The sequence below is a fragment of the Rhinolophus ferrumequinum genome, chromosome 16 (assembly GCF_004115265.2).
Source record: "Rhinolophus ferrumequinum isolate MPI-CBG mRhiFer1 chromosome 16, mRhiFer1_v1.p, whole genome shotgun sequence".
NCBI lineage: Eukaryota > Metazoa > Chordata > Mammalia > Chiroptera > Rhinolophidae > Rhinolophus > Rhinolophus ferrumequinum.
The window spans coordinates 10,191,900-10,208,129 of record NC_046299.1 but is presented as its reverse complement, the minus strand read 5'-3'; the positions used below and the strand labels follow the sequence as shown (position 1 = coordinate 10,208,129).

At 39.8% G+C, this 16,230-nt stretch overlaps 1 protein-coding gene across 2 annotated transcripts in view; it reads left to right on the top strand.

Moving 5' to 3' along the window:
- The first annotated feature begins 4,036 nt into the window (after positions 1 to 4,036).
- The window catches only part of DENND10 (DENN domain containing 10), an 18,858-nt gene continuing 6,664 nt past the window's right edge, over positions 4,037 to 16,230 (top strand). Inside the window, exons 1-6 of one of the 2 annotated variants that reach the window (XM_033130363.1) lie at positions 4,038 to 4,150; positions 6,058 to 6,254; positions 8,008 to 8,087; positions 10,649 to 10,797; positions 11,792 to 11,903; positions 14,129 to 14,229. In XM_033130363.1, the coding sequence (XP_032986254.1) occupies positions 4,096 to 4,150; positions 6,058 to 6,254; positions 8,008 to 8,087; positions 10,649 to 10,797; positions 11,792 to 11,903; positions 14,129 to 14,229 (694 nt within the window). In that variant the 5' untranslated portion in view covers positions 4,038 to 4,095. Of the gene's footprint in view, positions 4,151 to 6,037; positions 6,255 to 8,007; positions 8,088 to 10,648; positions 10,798 to 11,791; positions 11,904 to 14,128; positions 14,230 to 16,230 lie in introns of both variants that reach the window. The other variant, XM_033130364.1, reaches the window with a different exon arrangement.

Sequence of the window (16,230 nt, the reverse complement as noted above, 5' to 3'; positions counted from 1 at the left end):
TTAATGGAAAATTATTCCCCCAGCCAAAATACTGCAGAAAATTATATTATGTATTTAGGCTAAATATCTTTTTGTAAGATTCAGCAAATCAGGGGCGGCCAGTTGGCTCAGTTGGTTAGAGGGCAGTGCTCATAACACCAAGGTTGCCGGTTTGATTCCCATATGGGCCAGTGAGCTGCGCCCTCCACAACTAGATTGAAAACAGTGACTTGACTTGGAGCTGATGGGTCCTGGAAAAACACATTGTTCCCCAATATTCCACAATTAAAAAATAAAATTAAAAAAAAGATTCAGCAAATGACTTTGGTGAAGTGGGAAAGACAGGAGATCAGGGGTCTAAGGATTTGACATACTTTCTCATTTTTTCTATTTACCATATTTCATCAGATCTAGAAATGCCATCAATAATTGAGCACATCATTTTATATACCATTAAGAAAAAAAAGAACACCCAATTATAATTGTACTATGCATCCCAATTTCAGAGATTTTAAAATTTGAACTATTGGAAGCCATGAACACAGTATTTTTTAAATTGTGAAATAAAAGTTAGAGGAGGAGGAAAGCTTGCTGGTTTTACCTACGTAAAGAAAACCATTTTATTAGCATCTGTTATTAGCATTTGAAAATTTTGAATATTTTTCTATGACAGTTTCACTGTTACGGACATTATGTATAGTATATTTCATACACTATGAATTAAATATATATTGATAAATATTTGTAAATATGTACATTTACATTATACATTTCTAAATCTGTTGACATTTTTGCTATACAATTCATAGTGTTGGAGTACTGTATAGATGTTGATGTGAACAGAGCCAACGCCGTATTTGTGTGCCCCCTAATTTCTTTCTAGTTTCCATGCTGAGGACTCTGACCTAACTAGCCTCAGCCAGCACCAAATCTTCCGAGTTAATGATTAGCTGTGTCCTGTAAGCTTACACACGTACCTATAAAGATTCCTGTCAGTAAATGGCCAGAATGGCATAACAACCCAGATAAATACCAAACTAGGAACTGGCATTAACTGTAAGCAATTCCCCATCATAAGACCACCAGAAGGTATGGTTCCAGGCTCGTGCTGCATCCTTTGTCCCTTTGCCTTGTCAATCATAGCAGCTCAGCTGTACTATGAAACATTTACTGTAACAACTGTAGAGTAGCAGAGAATAATCTGTGCAGACTGCTGGATAGCGCCAACCCTGTAAGTATAAATTACCCTACAATAAATTCTGTTATAATCAAGGAATTTGCCTGCTTTGTTTTTTGGTCTTAAGACACCTTTACAGTCACTGTCCCCCCCCCCCACCTTCAGACAGGTACACAAACCTTCCTTCATTCTGTTCCCTCACATCCTTCCTCTGAAGTAACCACTGTCAGCAGCTGGGTGTGCATGTCTTCAATCATATTTTATATATACATATATGTATATGTATATGTATATATATATATATACACACACATATATATATACATGCATACACGTATATATATGTATACAGAGGGTGCCAAAAAATTGTACACACATTTTAAGAAAGGAAAACTATTAAATTAAAATTAAAATTGTAATACTCAATATACACCGATAACAAAAGATGAACACAAGTCATGTTTGAGTTCTACAATTGCAAGAGGTGCTCAAAGTGGTTACCATCCGCGTCCAGACACTTCTGATTACGGCGAACTACTGCTTGAGCAACGTTGACCAAAGTGCCCACTTGTATACATTTTTTTGGCACCTCCGGTATATATACATATATATAAATACGTGTATGTTATATACACATATGTAAATACACATCAGCTTGGTGTTTTACACACAGATGGGGTCAAAGTGAGTTAGTACACATATGTCTGCCCTACTCTCCTTAATAACTTCATAGCATTCTGTAATAGGGAATATATCGTCATTTTTTCAGTTTATTCATTAATAGATATTTAGGGCATTTTCCCATGTTCGCTATTACTGGCAATACTGCATGAACATCCTGGCACTTGCGTATTTGTGTACATGTGTAAGTATTTCACCAAAAGCAACTATCTGACGTTCAGGTTGATGCAGGTTGATGTATTATCGAGGTGTTAAAGGGAATCCATGAGAGGATCTATTTTCCTTGTAAACACTTTATCTGCAGAACCTCACTAGAGATTTCAAAGGCCAATGAAACATGAGTGGAAGTATCTTCTTGGCTTCCAAACAGATTCTGAATCTGTGTCGCTCTCTTTAGCCCCTAATACCTGAGTATTTTCTGTGAGACCTAGAAACATTCACAACTACTTACTACAATAGCAAGCAAAGGAAATGCAAAGACCTGTAGTTCAGGGTCCTGCCCTCCAGGAATTCAGTCTAATGGGAGAAACTGAATAGCCTTATACACACCTAAATATACGCTATTCCTAGCTCTATGGCCAAATGCTATCCATCTCTGGAGGGGGGAGAAATTAGTTTTGCCTGGGTTTAGGGAAGAAATTGTATTTGAGCCTTCATGATTAGAATTTTCCCAAGGTAAAGAGCACGTAGAACAAGGAGACTTGTTCAAAATATAGCAGCACTGATGATAAAGTAAAGAAACAGGAAACAAATTAATGTCCACTAACAGACAATGGAACTAATCATATTATCATACACAAAATATCACTCAGTTAAAATTACTGAACCCAAATTCTAAATATTAATTTGGATAAATTGTAAAATAATTAAGCAAAAAAAAAAAAGCAATTTACAAACCATTAGAAACAGTATGCTACAGCTGTGTAGCATAGTGATCTGGTGTGTCGCTGGAGTCCCACTGCTTGGGTCCACATCCTGGCACTGCCACTTGCAAGCTGTGTGATCCTGGGAAATTGTGCCACCTTTCAGTTTTCTCACCTGTAAACTGCGGATCATAGTAGAACTTATACCCAGGGTATGTGAGGATTTAAGGAAGTAATGCAAGTAAAACACTTAAAACAGTGCCTACCACTCAATAAATGTTAGCTATGGTTGCACTGGTGTAAAGTTTGAAAAGGAGCACAGTATTTTTGTTGAGTGAAACATACACATATACCAAAGTTTAAAAACATTTAGGAAAATGACAATCACCAAACTTAGAATAGTGGTTACTTCTGTGGCATAGGGAGGGGAAGGAAATTAGGGAAGAGAAGGAAAGTGCTTCGGCTACATTTATAATAACTATTTGTTGAGTGGTAACTACATATTTATCTTAGATTGGTATGTATGTACGAAGTATTTTATTTTAAATACCTTGAAAAAATATTAAGTGAGATGGGAGTGGGACTCTGTTTCTGTAGACACCAAGGACCCTCCCTAATTAGTTTTGTGTGATTTGGGGATGGAAGGAGGGAGCCACCCACACTGCTTGGGTCGTTCCCATCATTCAGATCTTGATTCAAATAGCCCTTCCTCAGAGAAGCCTTCCTTGACACCCATTTTATTTATCTTTTATTTTTAAAGTTTTATTAAAATCTTTCACTAAAGAAATTATAGGCTTAGCTCATGACTACCCACCATGACCTGCCTGCCCAGTTAGGAATTTGTTGTCAGATCACCCTGTGGGATTACTTTCCATAGGACCCCTTTTTTTGCATCCACAGTTTCCCCTTTTGGTCATAAATCAATCTGAAGGATGCATTTGATGACCAACATTTTGGTCAGCTTGACACCCATTTTAAAGTAGCAGACCCCCCTCCACTCTCTAACACACTGAACTAGGAGTATTTCATTGTAATGGGCTTATGATTTTGAGCTGTTTTAGTATTATTGTACTTGGTAATTGTCCACCTCCCCCCACTGGAATGCTCTGTCTCGGTCAACGCTATATTCCCAAAGCCATTTTAAGTCCTCAACTATTTTTGTTTGTTTTGGGGATGGATGGATGAAGAGCCAAGGGCTGAAGTTTGAAGTGAGTTTGAGAAGGAAATCGGCAGAGCGGGGCGGGGCGGGGTGGGGCCTCCAGGGCGGGGGCGGGGCCTGGAGGAGGGAGGCGGGGCCTCAGCCTGCGGGTGGGGCCAGCGTGTAGGAAGGCCCCGGCGAAGGGGCGGGGCCTGCGAGCCGAGGTTTGGAGCTGCGGGCTGCGGCTGTGGCGGAAGATGGCTGCGGATGAGGCGGCGGACACTCAGCTGATGCTCGGAGTAGGACTGATCGGTGAGGACGCAGGCGCCCTCCCTGCAGGCCCGCACCCCAATTCCGCTTCCACCTCCGCCTGGGCCCGGGGCAGCCCCTGCTCCCGCAGGCCCCGACGCTGCCCGCGGTGGGGAGGGCGCGGTCCCCTCCATGTTGGGCCTGGTGGGGGTGCTGTGGGGCCCGGCCTCCGCCGCGCGGGAGCCAGGCCAGCAGCCCTGGGCCAGTCCGCCGGCGGCCTTGTCTCGAGCCCGCCTGGGCCAGGCGGCGGGGCGGAGGGACCCCCGGGGCCTCCCGGATCTAGGGCGGGGAGCTCCTCCTGGACGCCCGGGGCAGTAGACGAACCCGGACGTGGACCGCGCTCCCAGGGCTGCGAGGGGCCGCTGCGCGGGCGGGACCCGGGCTGGGCCGAGAGCCGCTCGCGGGCCGCACGGCGGGAAGGCGGCAGGGCGGGGGTCCCTCTGAGGTGGGGGAGAAAGGCGAGACTGCCTGCCCGGCCGCCTGCTGGCCCCGAGCATGTGATCGAGCGTTTCGAGACTCAGTGGCCAACGGTGCGGGCCCCGGGTGCTGCGCATTATGCGTGGATTATCTCCGTTTAATCCATGGCTCCAGGGGGTGTGGGTAATGTTTGATGCCCTCTTTACAGAGGAGCAGCAGATGGAGGCGCAGGGAGTCATTTGTGCACCGCCGCACGCTCGGAAGTGGCGGAGCCCCGATTGGGACCCTCGCGGTCTAGCCCCATAGCCCCAGCTCATGCCATTGAAGGACCCCTGCATCTCATGATAGAGCTCATGCACGTAGCAGGGGTGTCTACATAATCACACTGGGTGGGACTCCGATTACTTTTGAGGAATTGTGGATGAGGAAGTACGTTGGGAACTTTGGGCAGCGCAGAATGTGTGCCTGAGCCATGTGCACTGTTTCAGGGGTGGGTATTTCAAGGAACCAACCATTCATTCGATAGGTGACTTCGAGCTCGGGGTTGCTTGAATGAATGAATGTCGGTTCCCTGCGTGCTATTGTCCTTTGAAAAAGTTATTCTGTGGAGGTTTTTACAAACCCCTAAACACTTTTCCCCTAGTGTACAAGAACATTGCTTGCGTTCAGCAAAACTGGCGAAATGCGCTGATTGCTTTTTAGTGTCTCAAAGGAATGCGTTTATCTGGGCCCAACTACCTGTATTCATTTCTAATGTGATTTTAAAACGGCTTCAAAACAAAACCTAAGTACCTCGGGCATCTTAGTTCTGCTCGAAGGGACTTCTGAATTAAGACAGAGTTAATCTGTGGCTTTACCTGATAACAGTGAAGAAAAAAAATGACATAATATTTTCCATTCAGCAGACTTTTTATATTAACATGCACTGAAAAGGGTTTTGCTTCAAAATAATCGGGCAACGGGCGCTCCACCCCCTTATAATACAAGGAGGGCCAGGTGTTGATAATTGCTGAAGATGAATGAGGGAGAAGGGGCAATTTTACTCTCTGCTTTTTTTATACATTTGCTATTTTCCATAATAAAACTCTAGATTCTTACGGCTATCTGTGCAGTAACTGTTTCTCTAAAGTTTATGCTGTTTTTGCCTGGAGTTTTTATTGGTAAATTGCTTCTGTTTTGTTATTGAGGTGTTTGTTTACTTTGATGATGAAACTCCGTATATGACTAGATAACCTTTATTATTAAAATTTTAAATATAGTATTTGCACAATCAGTATGTAACATGATTTACTTAGGTGGCCTAAAATTCAAGGTCAGGAGAGCTAAGTAATTTGACCAGTAGAGGTAGGTGGAAATTAGGGGTGTCACATGCTCCTGGTTGCTTTATAAAATGGGATGTTAAAAGTGACTCCACTAAATGCTTCTGAGTAACCAATCAATTCACTTCCTTGCTGCTGTTTGACATTCTCACAGTGACCATCTTTCCACCGTAGAAAAGGACACAAATGGAGAAGTTCTGTGGGTGTGGTGTTATCCTTCCACAACAGCTACTTTAAGGAATCTGCTGCTGAGAAAATGCTGCCTTACAGATGAAAACAAACTTCTCCATCCCTTTGTCTTTGGTCAGTACAGACGAACGTGGTTTTATATCACAACAGTTGAAGTGCCAGATTCTTCCGTTTTGAAAAAGGTATGACTGCATAAAGGTTAAAAACCCCACAATATTTAAAGTGATGTAAGATTATTCCAGTAAGTCTTAGCTTTAGACTTTTTCATTCGCAGTACATTTTTGAGAACCATTAAATATGGTTTTCATTGGGAATGTTCTTTTTCAAGTTTCATTCTCATTTGTCCTACAAATATTTATTGGTGTATATGCTATGACTGACCCTGTGATTGGTATAGTAAAGCCTTTTCCAGGTTATACTCTGATGAAGTAGAAATGTAGGAGTAGTTTCAAAGTTATGACTCTCGATTAAAAGTGGGAAGAAGTGTTTTTTCCATAATTAACTATTTGGGAGGATCATTATCCTTGGTGTAATTAAGAAAACTTTTTATTCATTTGTTGACGGTAAGGCTATATTTAGAAAGGATAATTAAGGAAACTCATGTATTTGGTAGGGTTTGTGTTTCCTCTGATATGAACAGTATCAATGTAACATGTTGAAAACCAGTAAGTAGTCATTGTGGACTTTCCCAATTCCAAACAACCAGCAGGTTTTATCAAAGAAAAGAATATTGGCGAGAAGGGGCTGAGCCCCTCACATGTCCCTGGGTGGGCACTTCTTTTACCTTTTCAGAGCTAATTTTATAGCCAGTTACCACACTGAGTGAAACATATCCAAGATATCAGTTTAAATTTAGGAATTCCTTTTAAAATAACAGGAAGGCAACAATTTAGAAATTTAGAGGTTTAAGACAAAAAGATTCATAATCAGAAAATGTACATTTACAAAAAGATAGTTTCCAGTATGTTATAAAATCTTTGGTTTATGTTCATTAAGTTCTTGCTGAAAAGTTTTGATGTATCCTCAGGCAGATTATCTATGTTTTACACTACAAACTGCCAAATTATAGCAATGTTGATTTCGAATCTGTTTTTCAGATTTGAAAAATAGTAAAATTTAGAGATCTTGTATTTCAAAATATGATTTTTAAAAATGTATTTCTTAAAGGCTTTGCTTTTATAAAGTTCTGAATTTTGTCTCAATGGGAATAATAGGTATATGATTATCAGAAATTTATATTTATAATAGAGGGATATAAATAAATAAAGCTTATTATAACAGTGCCCTTTAGATTATATAGCATCCTACAGAGAATTTACCATTTCAGGAACTGTATAATTTTAATGTAATTATTTTACTGAGATTTATTTCTGTTTTCTATCCTTCTATTTCATTAATTAAAAAATAGTTGCTATAAGGAATAGAGTCAGTGGAACTGTAACAAGTATATATGATGTCAGAGGGGTCGTAGATTGGGGGAGGGGAGTTATCACTTTGTGAGGGGTATAAATGTTTATTACATTGTTTTGTACACCTGAAACTAATAAAAAATACATAAATAAAAAGAAACAAACCAAAACAAATAGTTGCTAAATTGGTAGATCTGATTTAGCATTCTGAGTTGTGCTTTGATGAGGTTAGGGGGTTTTAAATAAAAATTCACATTTTTGATATTTGAAATATTTTTGTGTTTTTGAAAAAACTAAAAGTATTACCTTCTTAGGTAGAAAATTAAATATATGTGTATATGTAATTTTTTTTTATATTTGTATATACATATAAAAGTATAAATAAGGAAGTAAGGACTTTGTTACATTTTGCTCTTTTCCTTAATGCTGGATGTCTTGTGCAAAAGGTTTGTTAGAATATAATAATAAAAATTAACTCTCTTAAAGTGTCTTTAAAAAGTGTACTTTTTTTGTTTCTTTTGGACAGGTGACTCATTTTTCTATTGTTCTGACTGCCAAAGATTTTAATCCAGAGAAATATGCTGCCTTCACTAGGATATTGTGTAGGTCTGTATGAAAACTGTATTAAATGCTAACATACAAAAATGATGATCTTACTCAATAGTTAGAGAGCAGATTTCTATACTGAAGAAGCACATTTCCGCCCTCTGTCTCCCCAACTTAATCTTTACTGGCCCGTCAGAGACTATTTTATAAAGAGGAACTTTCTTTTCTGTTTCAGTGATACTGCTTCTCTTATTTGGGAAAATGGCAGAGGGGAGGAGAAAAAGCGCTTGCATAAGTAATCTGGGTCTTTTGAGTCACTTGCCACTTTTGGTCTGTTATTCTACTCTTTCAATCTAGAACTTTCCTTAGTAGGATGGATAAGTTAAGTGCTTTATGAAGTGGTAAGCTGGTTCTCATGTGTCAGGGTCTGTGTGGGGGAGCCATTTTGGGGAAAGTTAATGGGCATTTTGAATTATGCTAAAGCACAGGAAAACATTTCTTAGCTGGAATGCTGAGGAGCTGAAAAACTGATTAATTGGTTAATCATGATTCGAGTAGCCTCCTTTAGTTTCACCTCAGCTATTGAAAAAAATTATGTAAAGAACAAGACAGACAAATGAAGGAACAAAAACTCATAGACATGGACAATAGTTTAGGGGTTACCAGAGAGTAAGGGGAGAGGGGGGCTCTAGAAGAGGGTGAAAGGGGCTCTAATATACGGTGATGGAAAGAGAACCTACTGGGTGGTGAACATGCGATGTGATACATAGGTAATGTATTACAGAATTGTACACCTGAAATCTATGTAACTTTACCCCAATAAATTGTCACCCCAATAAACTTTAATTTAAAAAAAAAAAGAGAAAAATTATGTAAAATACACCAGTCCACTTTCTTACCTTGGTAAGTATATCTAGCTGACTTAATGAAATCTTTCTTGTGTGTTACGAACATTGGCTTTTTCTGTCATGAAGACTTTTGCAGGGTTTTAGTTTCTTTTTTTAATAGTGTTATTAGATAAATGGTTGCCTTTTTGCCAGTTTTATGTGCACACACAGCATAGTATTAGAATACCTTTTCATTACCTGAAGGTTCCAGTTAGGTTGTATTTTGACAAATGAAGTTTTACTGTTCTTCGCAGCCAGCTACGATAAGAAAGACTTCTTGCTGTCCTGAGATAAATTCCAGGTGTATGGCTCACTGTAGAATATAAACTGTTGTCAGCTAATATGACACTGACACAAAGAGAGATTATTATTGCTACAATTAGTATTGCTTAAGCTATAGTAAATATCATTTTCAAGTAATCTCTCTTAAGTGGTGATTCTATTTTCTTCCCAATTTTCTATCCCTTCATTTACTAAAAGGCCCCGTCCTGCTTTTCAAGCGAAATTTAGATTTAGTTACTCACAGGAAGAGAGTTCAGGGGAAGGGATTGATTTCACTTGTGAGCTATAGGCGGAGCCAGTTTCCTTTCAGCATTTTCTGGAGGGTTTTTGTGTTTTTTTGTTTTTTTTTGTGGGGGAGAGGGGAACAGTGTGTATTTCCAGGACTTTATTGAGGAACAGTGTGTTTTTCCCAGGACCCATCAGCTCCAAGTCAAGTTGTTATCCTTTTAATCTTAGGTTGTGGAGGGCACAGCTCAGCTCCAAGTCCAGTTGCAGTTGTTCAATCTTAGTTGCAGGGGGCACAGCCCACCATCCCTTGCGGGAGTTGAACTGACAACCTTGTGGTTGAGAGCACGCTCCAACCAACTGAGCCATCTGGCCTCCCTGGATCTCAGCGGCAGCTCAGCGTCTTCATTCTAGTTGCGGAGGGCGCAGCTCGCTGGCCCATGTGGGAATCGAACGGGCAGCCACGTTGCCCAGAGCTCGCGCTCTAACCAAGTGAGCCACCCGTCTGCCCCCTGGAAGTTTTAACTTGACGAATATATCTAGGATGTATTTATCACCAGAAGCTTAAAGGAGTTTGATTTCTTAATGATGTAAATATACCGTGTTTCCCTGAAAATAAAGACCTAGCTAGATAATCAGCTCTAATGTGTCTTTTGGAGCAAAAATTAATATAAGATCTGGTCTTACATAGTAAAATAAGTCTTACTATTTTACTAGTAAAATTAGTCTTATTTTCGGGAATCACGGTAGTTATCTCTGGGAACTCTGGCAATAAAGATAGATTCCACAACTAATTACTGCTTTCTCTGAACAATGCAGAGAACTCCTTTCTTGTAAAAGGCAATCGCAGCAATAAAACAGAGTTGTTATGACTAAGAACACCAGCCGTGAATGTAAGACACAAAAAGAGATAATTATACAGTGTTCTTGAGAATAATGGGCCTCGAATAGTCCATGGTTCATTCTCCTGCCTGAGTGGAGAGGCTTCCTCAGATGTAAGGAGACAGACAACTTCAAAAAGTTGTTGAAGGTCTCCCAAGTGGTTGTGTTTTTTTAATACACTTTCGAATTAAATTATAGAATAATGTCATGAAGAGATTCAGCCATTGAGAAGTGTATTAGCAAGTTGGCTCTGAGTCCTTAGAAACTACCTATGCCTATCCTTGGTGCATTTCTCCTTGGGGTTCATGCGAAATAAAGCATGATTGCTTTTTTCCTTTCTCACAGAATGTACCTGAAACATGGGAGCCCAGTTAAGATGATGGAGAGTTATATTGCAGTTCTCACGAAGGGGATATGCCAGAGTGAAGAAAATGGCTCTTTCCTTAGCAAGGACTTTGATGTCCGAAAGGCATACCTTGCAGGCTCTGTCAAAGGTAAAAAAAAAAAAAAAAAAAAAAAATTAAAGAAGAAACAAAAACCCATCCCAGATAATTCCATCTCTTCAACAACAAAATCACCAAGCCAAGGACTGTCTCTCAGCAGACTCTGTTTTTCCATCTTTCCACTATTTTCATCTGCATAATATTTGTTTCCTATATAGGAGGGTACTTCAACTTCTGCATTTCCTTACTTGATTAGAATTCTGTCATAGGAAAGCAGACTTTTGTGGTGTTCTTTCCATATGATTCCAACTGTTAATATAGAAATGTCCTTTCACTAGTAAGCTGAATTTCATGGCTCCAGGTCTCCACTGACTTCCATAGTTTTTTTGCCTTAGATCTTAGGAGTTACCTCTTCCATCTGAAGAGCTCAAGCCCCTGAGCTAGATTTCCAGCCTTTCTCTCCTCATTGAAAAATCCAAATTGGCAGAGAGAGCCCAGGGCTAAGCCACAGACTTTGGGAGGAGAGGGGAACTCCAAGGGCAGTGCTGGCCTTTGCTCTCTTCCTCCCACAGCACCTGTTTTCACTGTTGATCCTATTGTTCTGTTTGGTTTCTAAGCATCCCTGTGAAGGTGTTAGGTGTTTTCTGGCTATCTCTAAAGGACTTAAGTATTAACGTGTGGGTAGTTGGGAGGGGGTGGTCGGTGAACATTTTTTAAGACTTACGGAGTTTTCATGACGCAGAAAGGTTCTGGTTCCCTTGATACTATTTTTTCCACTTTCTTTTGAGTCTGGCTTCATCTCTGCATCCAGCATAGAGTCCCTTGGGGGGCAGGTGTGGGCAGCTGTCACACCCATCCTAGGGAGTGGATGTATGCATTAATATACCCATCCAGCAGCTAAGGTGCTTCTGTGCTTATAGCATTGACCTAAGTTTATTCTGTGTTGAAAATAAATTTGCATTCATATGACAAGAATTCTTTCTAGTAAAAACCTTATTTCCTTATATAACATTTAATGCAGTAATATAATTTCTTTTGTTTTAAGACATTGTATCTCAATTTGGAATGGAAACTGTTATCTTACACACAGCATTGATGCTAAAGAAAAGAATTGTCGTCTATCACCCCAAAATAGAAGCTGTCCAGGAGTTTACCAGGTATCCTCTCTAATCATTAAAAAGTGCAAATGTTGTTGGCAGCCAGTTTGGGGCACTTGGTGTTACTGTGGCTTTTTTTTTTTTTTAAAGGTATTATTTATTTATTTATTTTTCATTTTTATTAAATTTATCGGGGTGACATTGGTTAATAAAATTATATGTTTCAATTGTATAGTTCTGTACTACATCATCTGTATATTGCATTGTGTGTTCACCACCCAGAGTCAGTTCTCCTTACATCACCATGTATTTGACCCCCTTTACTCTCCTCCACCAATCCCCATTGTATGCTGTTCTGTTACACATTTGCTAAAAATACAATGTGTTAGACTCGGGCTGAAGAATGTGTTAGAATGTGTTAGACTGGGACCATTTTGGTTTAATGGTCCCGTTTAGATTTAGCAATTCAGGGTCACTGAATTGGGACAGAGTCTTCCTTAAATTTAGAAATATGAATATTTTAGAGCAGGGAGTTTGCAAACTTTTCCTTGCTAGAGTAAATATTTTAGGCTTATAGGCCATATGGTCTGTTCCAACTACTCAGCTGTCAATTGTAGTGTAAAAGCAGCCATAGACAGTATGTAAATGATTGAGTATGGCTGTGTTCCAGGAGTATTTTATGTGTGAAGACAGGCCCCAACTCATGGTCCTGATCCCTGTAAGTTGTTCTTCTGCTCAATTTTACCACAGACTCTTCTCTTACTTTTATAATAAATATAATGGGTTTTTTTTTTTGTTTTTTTCTTTGCCTAATATAACTTGTTCTTAGATTTTGTTTTTAAAAGCCAGGGGAACTAGCATTTATGCTGTGTTTACTGTATGGCAGGCATTGTATAAGACACCTTAAATTATTAAATTTACTCATAACAAGAACCTTGCAAGTATTATTACCTTGTTTTATGGATCAGAAAATGGAGGCTCAGAGAGGCTAAATGGTTAGATAATGAAAAGAAGAAAGGCTTAGTAGTCAGAAAAACCTGGGTAAAATCCTGGGAGGGCAAGTGATTCACTCTGTGAACCACATAAGGATGCTAATGTTTCCAAGCCTCGGTCTCCTTATCCGTAAAATGAAGCTAATAATACCTACCTCATAGGCTTGTTTTGAGGACTGGAAATACTGTGCGTAGAGTGCTTAGCAGGTACCTTGCCCACAGTGTGCACTTTAGACATGATTATTGCTCCAATCACGATCACCTCAAATCTTAGGAGAGAGGGCTAGAATTTTTACCCTGTTCTCTCTGACTCCAAAACCCTGTACTTTTCTACCCCATTACCCTTTTCCTCTACATTTACGCTGCTGAAACTGGGGTGTCCATAGCTTCTGAGTTATGTAAGAGCACCAGGGGGTTCATGAAACCACAGATAAATTCAGCATATCTTCCTGCAGTAGCTGTTTTACTGGAAGTTTGTTTTGTGTGTTTTTTCCTTCCTCTTTCTTCGGCCTCCCCCTACACCCCAGTTCAAGCCGTTGTTTCTCAGTCTAGTTGTGTAGGACACAGCTCCCTGGCCCATGCTGGTATTAGGAGCCTTGCGCTCCCCACCCCCCGGCAGTCGGCCTCTTGTCGTCGGTCGGCCGGTCGGCTGTTCATGGCAGCTCTCACCTGCCGCTCATGATGGTAGCACACAGCAGCCCGTGGCAGCACTCAGCAGCCTGTGGCAGCCCAGCTCCATGAAGATCTGTTGTTCACAGTCTTAGCTGTAGAGTGTGCAGCCCACTGGCCCATGTGGGAATCGAACCGGTGACCTTGGCGGCCTTAGGAGCACAGCGCTCCAGGCTGGCCTTTTTCCTTTTTTTTTTTGGAACCTATTTTGTATAAAAACAAACACAAAGTACATTGCAAGTTTTACTGGAATTTTAAATTGAAATAAGAGACTTGAAAAATATTTCGTGCTTTACAGGGCCCACTTTGGGTTGTATCCTCAGACTCCCCGTGGCAGTGAGCAGATTGGGGTGTTTGGAGGAAAACCTTAGAAGCATCACTCTTTGCCACCATAGAGATCTTTTGAAACTTCACCTGGAGCTTGCTAAATCTGACCCCTAAAGTGGAGCTTACAACATTGTATTACCGGTACTTTCATTTGAAGCCTGGAGGTGTGGGCATGTGTAGGGTTGGTTCTCCCCTCTGCCTCTAATAGCCAGTTTCCTCTCTGGAAGAATTAAGAGGGCAGGCTGAGTGTCTTGGGTTTGGCCAGCAACCATCTGAGTTCTCACTTTGATTCCCTAGGACTCTGCCTGCTCTGGTGTGGCATCGACAGGACTGGACCATCCTTCACTCGTACGTGCACCTCAGTGTCGATGAGCTGGAAGCCCTGCAGATGTGCCCAGGTAGACCCCAGGCTCCCTCCCAGGGAGGACTGACAGCTTTAGCTAGGGTTGTCGTATGGTTTTTTATTTGTTTTTTATTTTTTATTTGTGTACCCTCTTTTTTATTTGAGTACTGATCAGTTAATATTTCTTTGGTAAATGGAACCAGTTTTTTTTCCCTTTTAAAAACTTTTAATTAAAAAAATTGGGTGAAATACACATAACATAAAATACACCATCTTAATCATTTGTAAGCGTATAGTTCAGTGGCATTAAGTACATTCACATTGTTATGCAACTATCACCAAAATACAACTTATTTTTAACTTGTAAAGTTCTCATCTTAAGTTTCCCTATCAGTGATTTGATTTAGACTTCATTTTGAACGTTTTCGTATTTTTTTCTCAAAGGAAAAAATAAAACTTTTTAAATGATGTTATATAATCATTTTTAATTAGATTCTGGGAATACTTTAATAATACAGTTTTAGTTATGTCTACAGTAATGCTAACTTTGTAGTACCATAGTTTTTTGTTTTAGTTTAATTTAAGGTTAAAATGCCCTTTATACTTTTATAGTTTCAAAAGATCCTTTTATAAAGTGATGCTGATAGATGGTAAGGGCTTTTGTTGTTGGTTTTTTAATTATGAAATATTTGTTACATATAAAATAACATGTAATATTTATGCAAATTACAAAAAATAAAAGGGACACTCACGGACTCACCAGGGATGGAAAAATAGAATATTTTCAGTAGTCTGAAGCACCCCATGTACCTTACCATCTTGTTGCACCTTTTCTACTCTCTTCCTCTGGTCACTTACACATAAACACGTGTCTCCAAACAATATACTATTTAGTTTGCTAAACTAACTTTATATGTACGGATTCGTCATAGATGATAGATGAGTTCTTCGGGTTTTTCTTTTCTAATTTTTATAAGTTTATTTGAGCCAAAATTGACAAAAATTGCCAGAAGCAAGATCTCAAATGCTTCCAGATGAGTTCTTTGGGCTGGTTTTTTTTTTTGGTTGTTTTTTTTTTTGCTTAACATTTAATAGCTTTGCGGGATTCATCCAATGTTCATGTGGATATCTGTAGTCCCATTTTCACTGCTGGATGGGATTCCATTGAATGATATACCATAGTTTACTCATTTGGACGTTTCTCATTTTTCACTTTTAAAACAGTGCCGCTGTGAGCAGTACTATGGGTCTCTTGGTGTACATATGCAAGACTTTCTCTAGGTGACACATTAGGGAGTGGAATTTCTGGGTTATAAGGCATACAAATTCTCAAGCTGCTGGATAATACCAAACGTCTTTTTCAGAGATCGTACCAATTTACCCTCCTGCTAGCAGTGTGGGAGATGTCCCATTACCTCATGTCCTCAGGAGCACGTGGTTGTTACCAAACTTTAAAATATTTGCCCACTTGGTGTGTGGTGAAATTCCACTGTGTTTTCCTGGTGCCTAATGAGGTTAAGCATATTTTTATGTTTTTGTCATTTGTATTTCCTCTTCTGCAAAGCAACTATCCTTCTGCAAAATAACTGTCTTTTACCATTTTTCCATTGGGTTTTTCTTACTGATTTATAGAAGTTCTTTTTTTTTTTTTTTTAGTTTTATTGGGGAATATTGGGGGACAGTGTGTTTCTCCAGGGCCCATCAGCTCCAAGTAGTTGTCCTTCAATCTAGTTGTGGAGGATGCAGCTCAGCTCCGAGTTGCCGTTTTCAATCTTTAGTTTCAGGGGGCACAGCCCACCATCCCTTGGGGGAATTGAATCAGCAACCTTGTTGTTAACAGCTTGCGCTCTAACCAACTGAGCGATCCGGCCTCCCTAGAAATTCTTTATATACTTAGGATATGAATCCATTGTTGGTTATATATGCTTGAAAAATCTCTGGGATTGTGGATTTTTTTTTTTATTCTCGTGGTATCTTTTGATGACTAGAAATCTTAATTTTAACGTGTTGGAATATCCTAGACTTTTATTATTTTGGTTTTTATACTTTAAGAAAA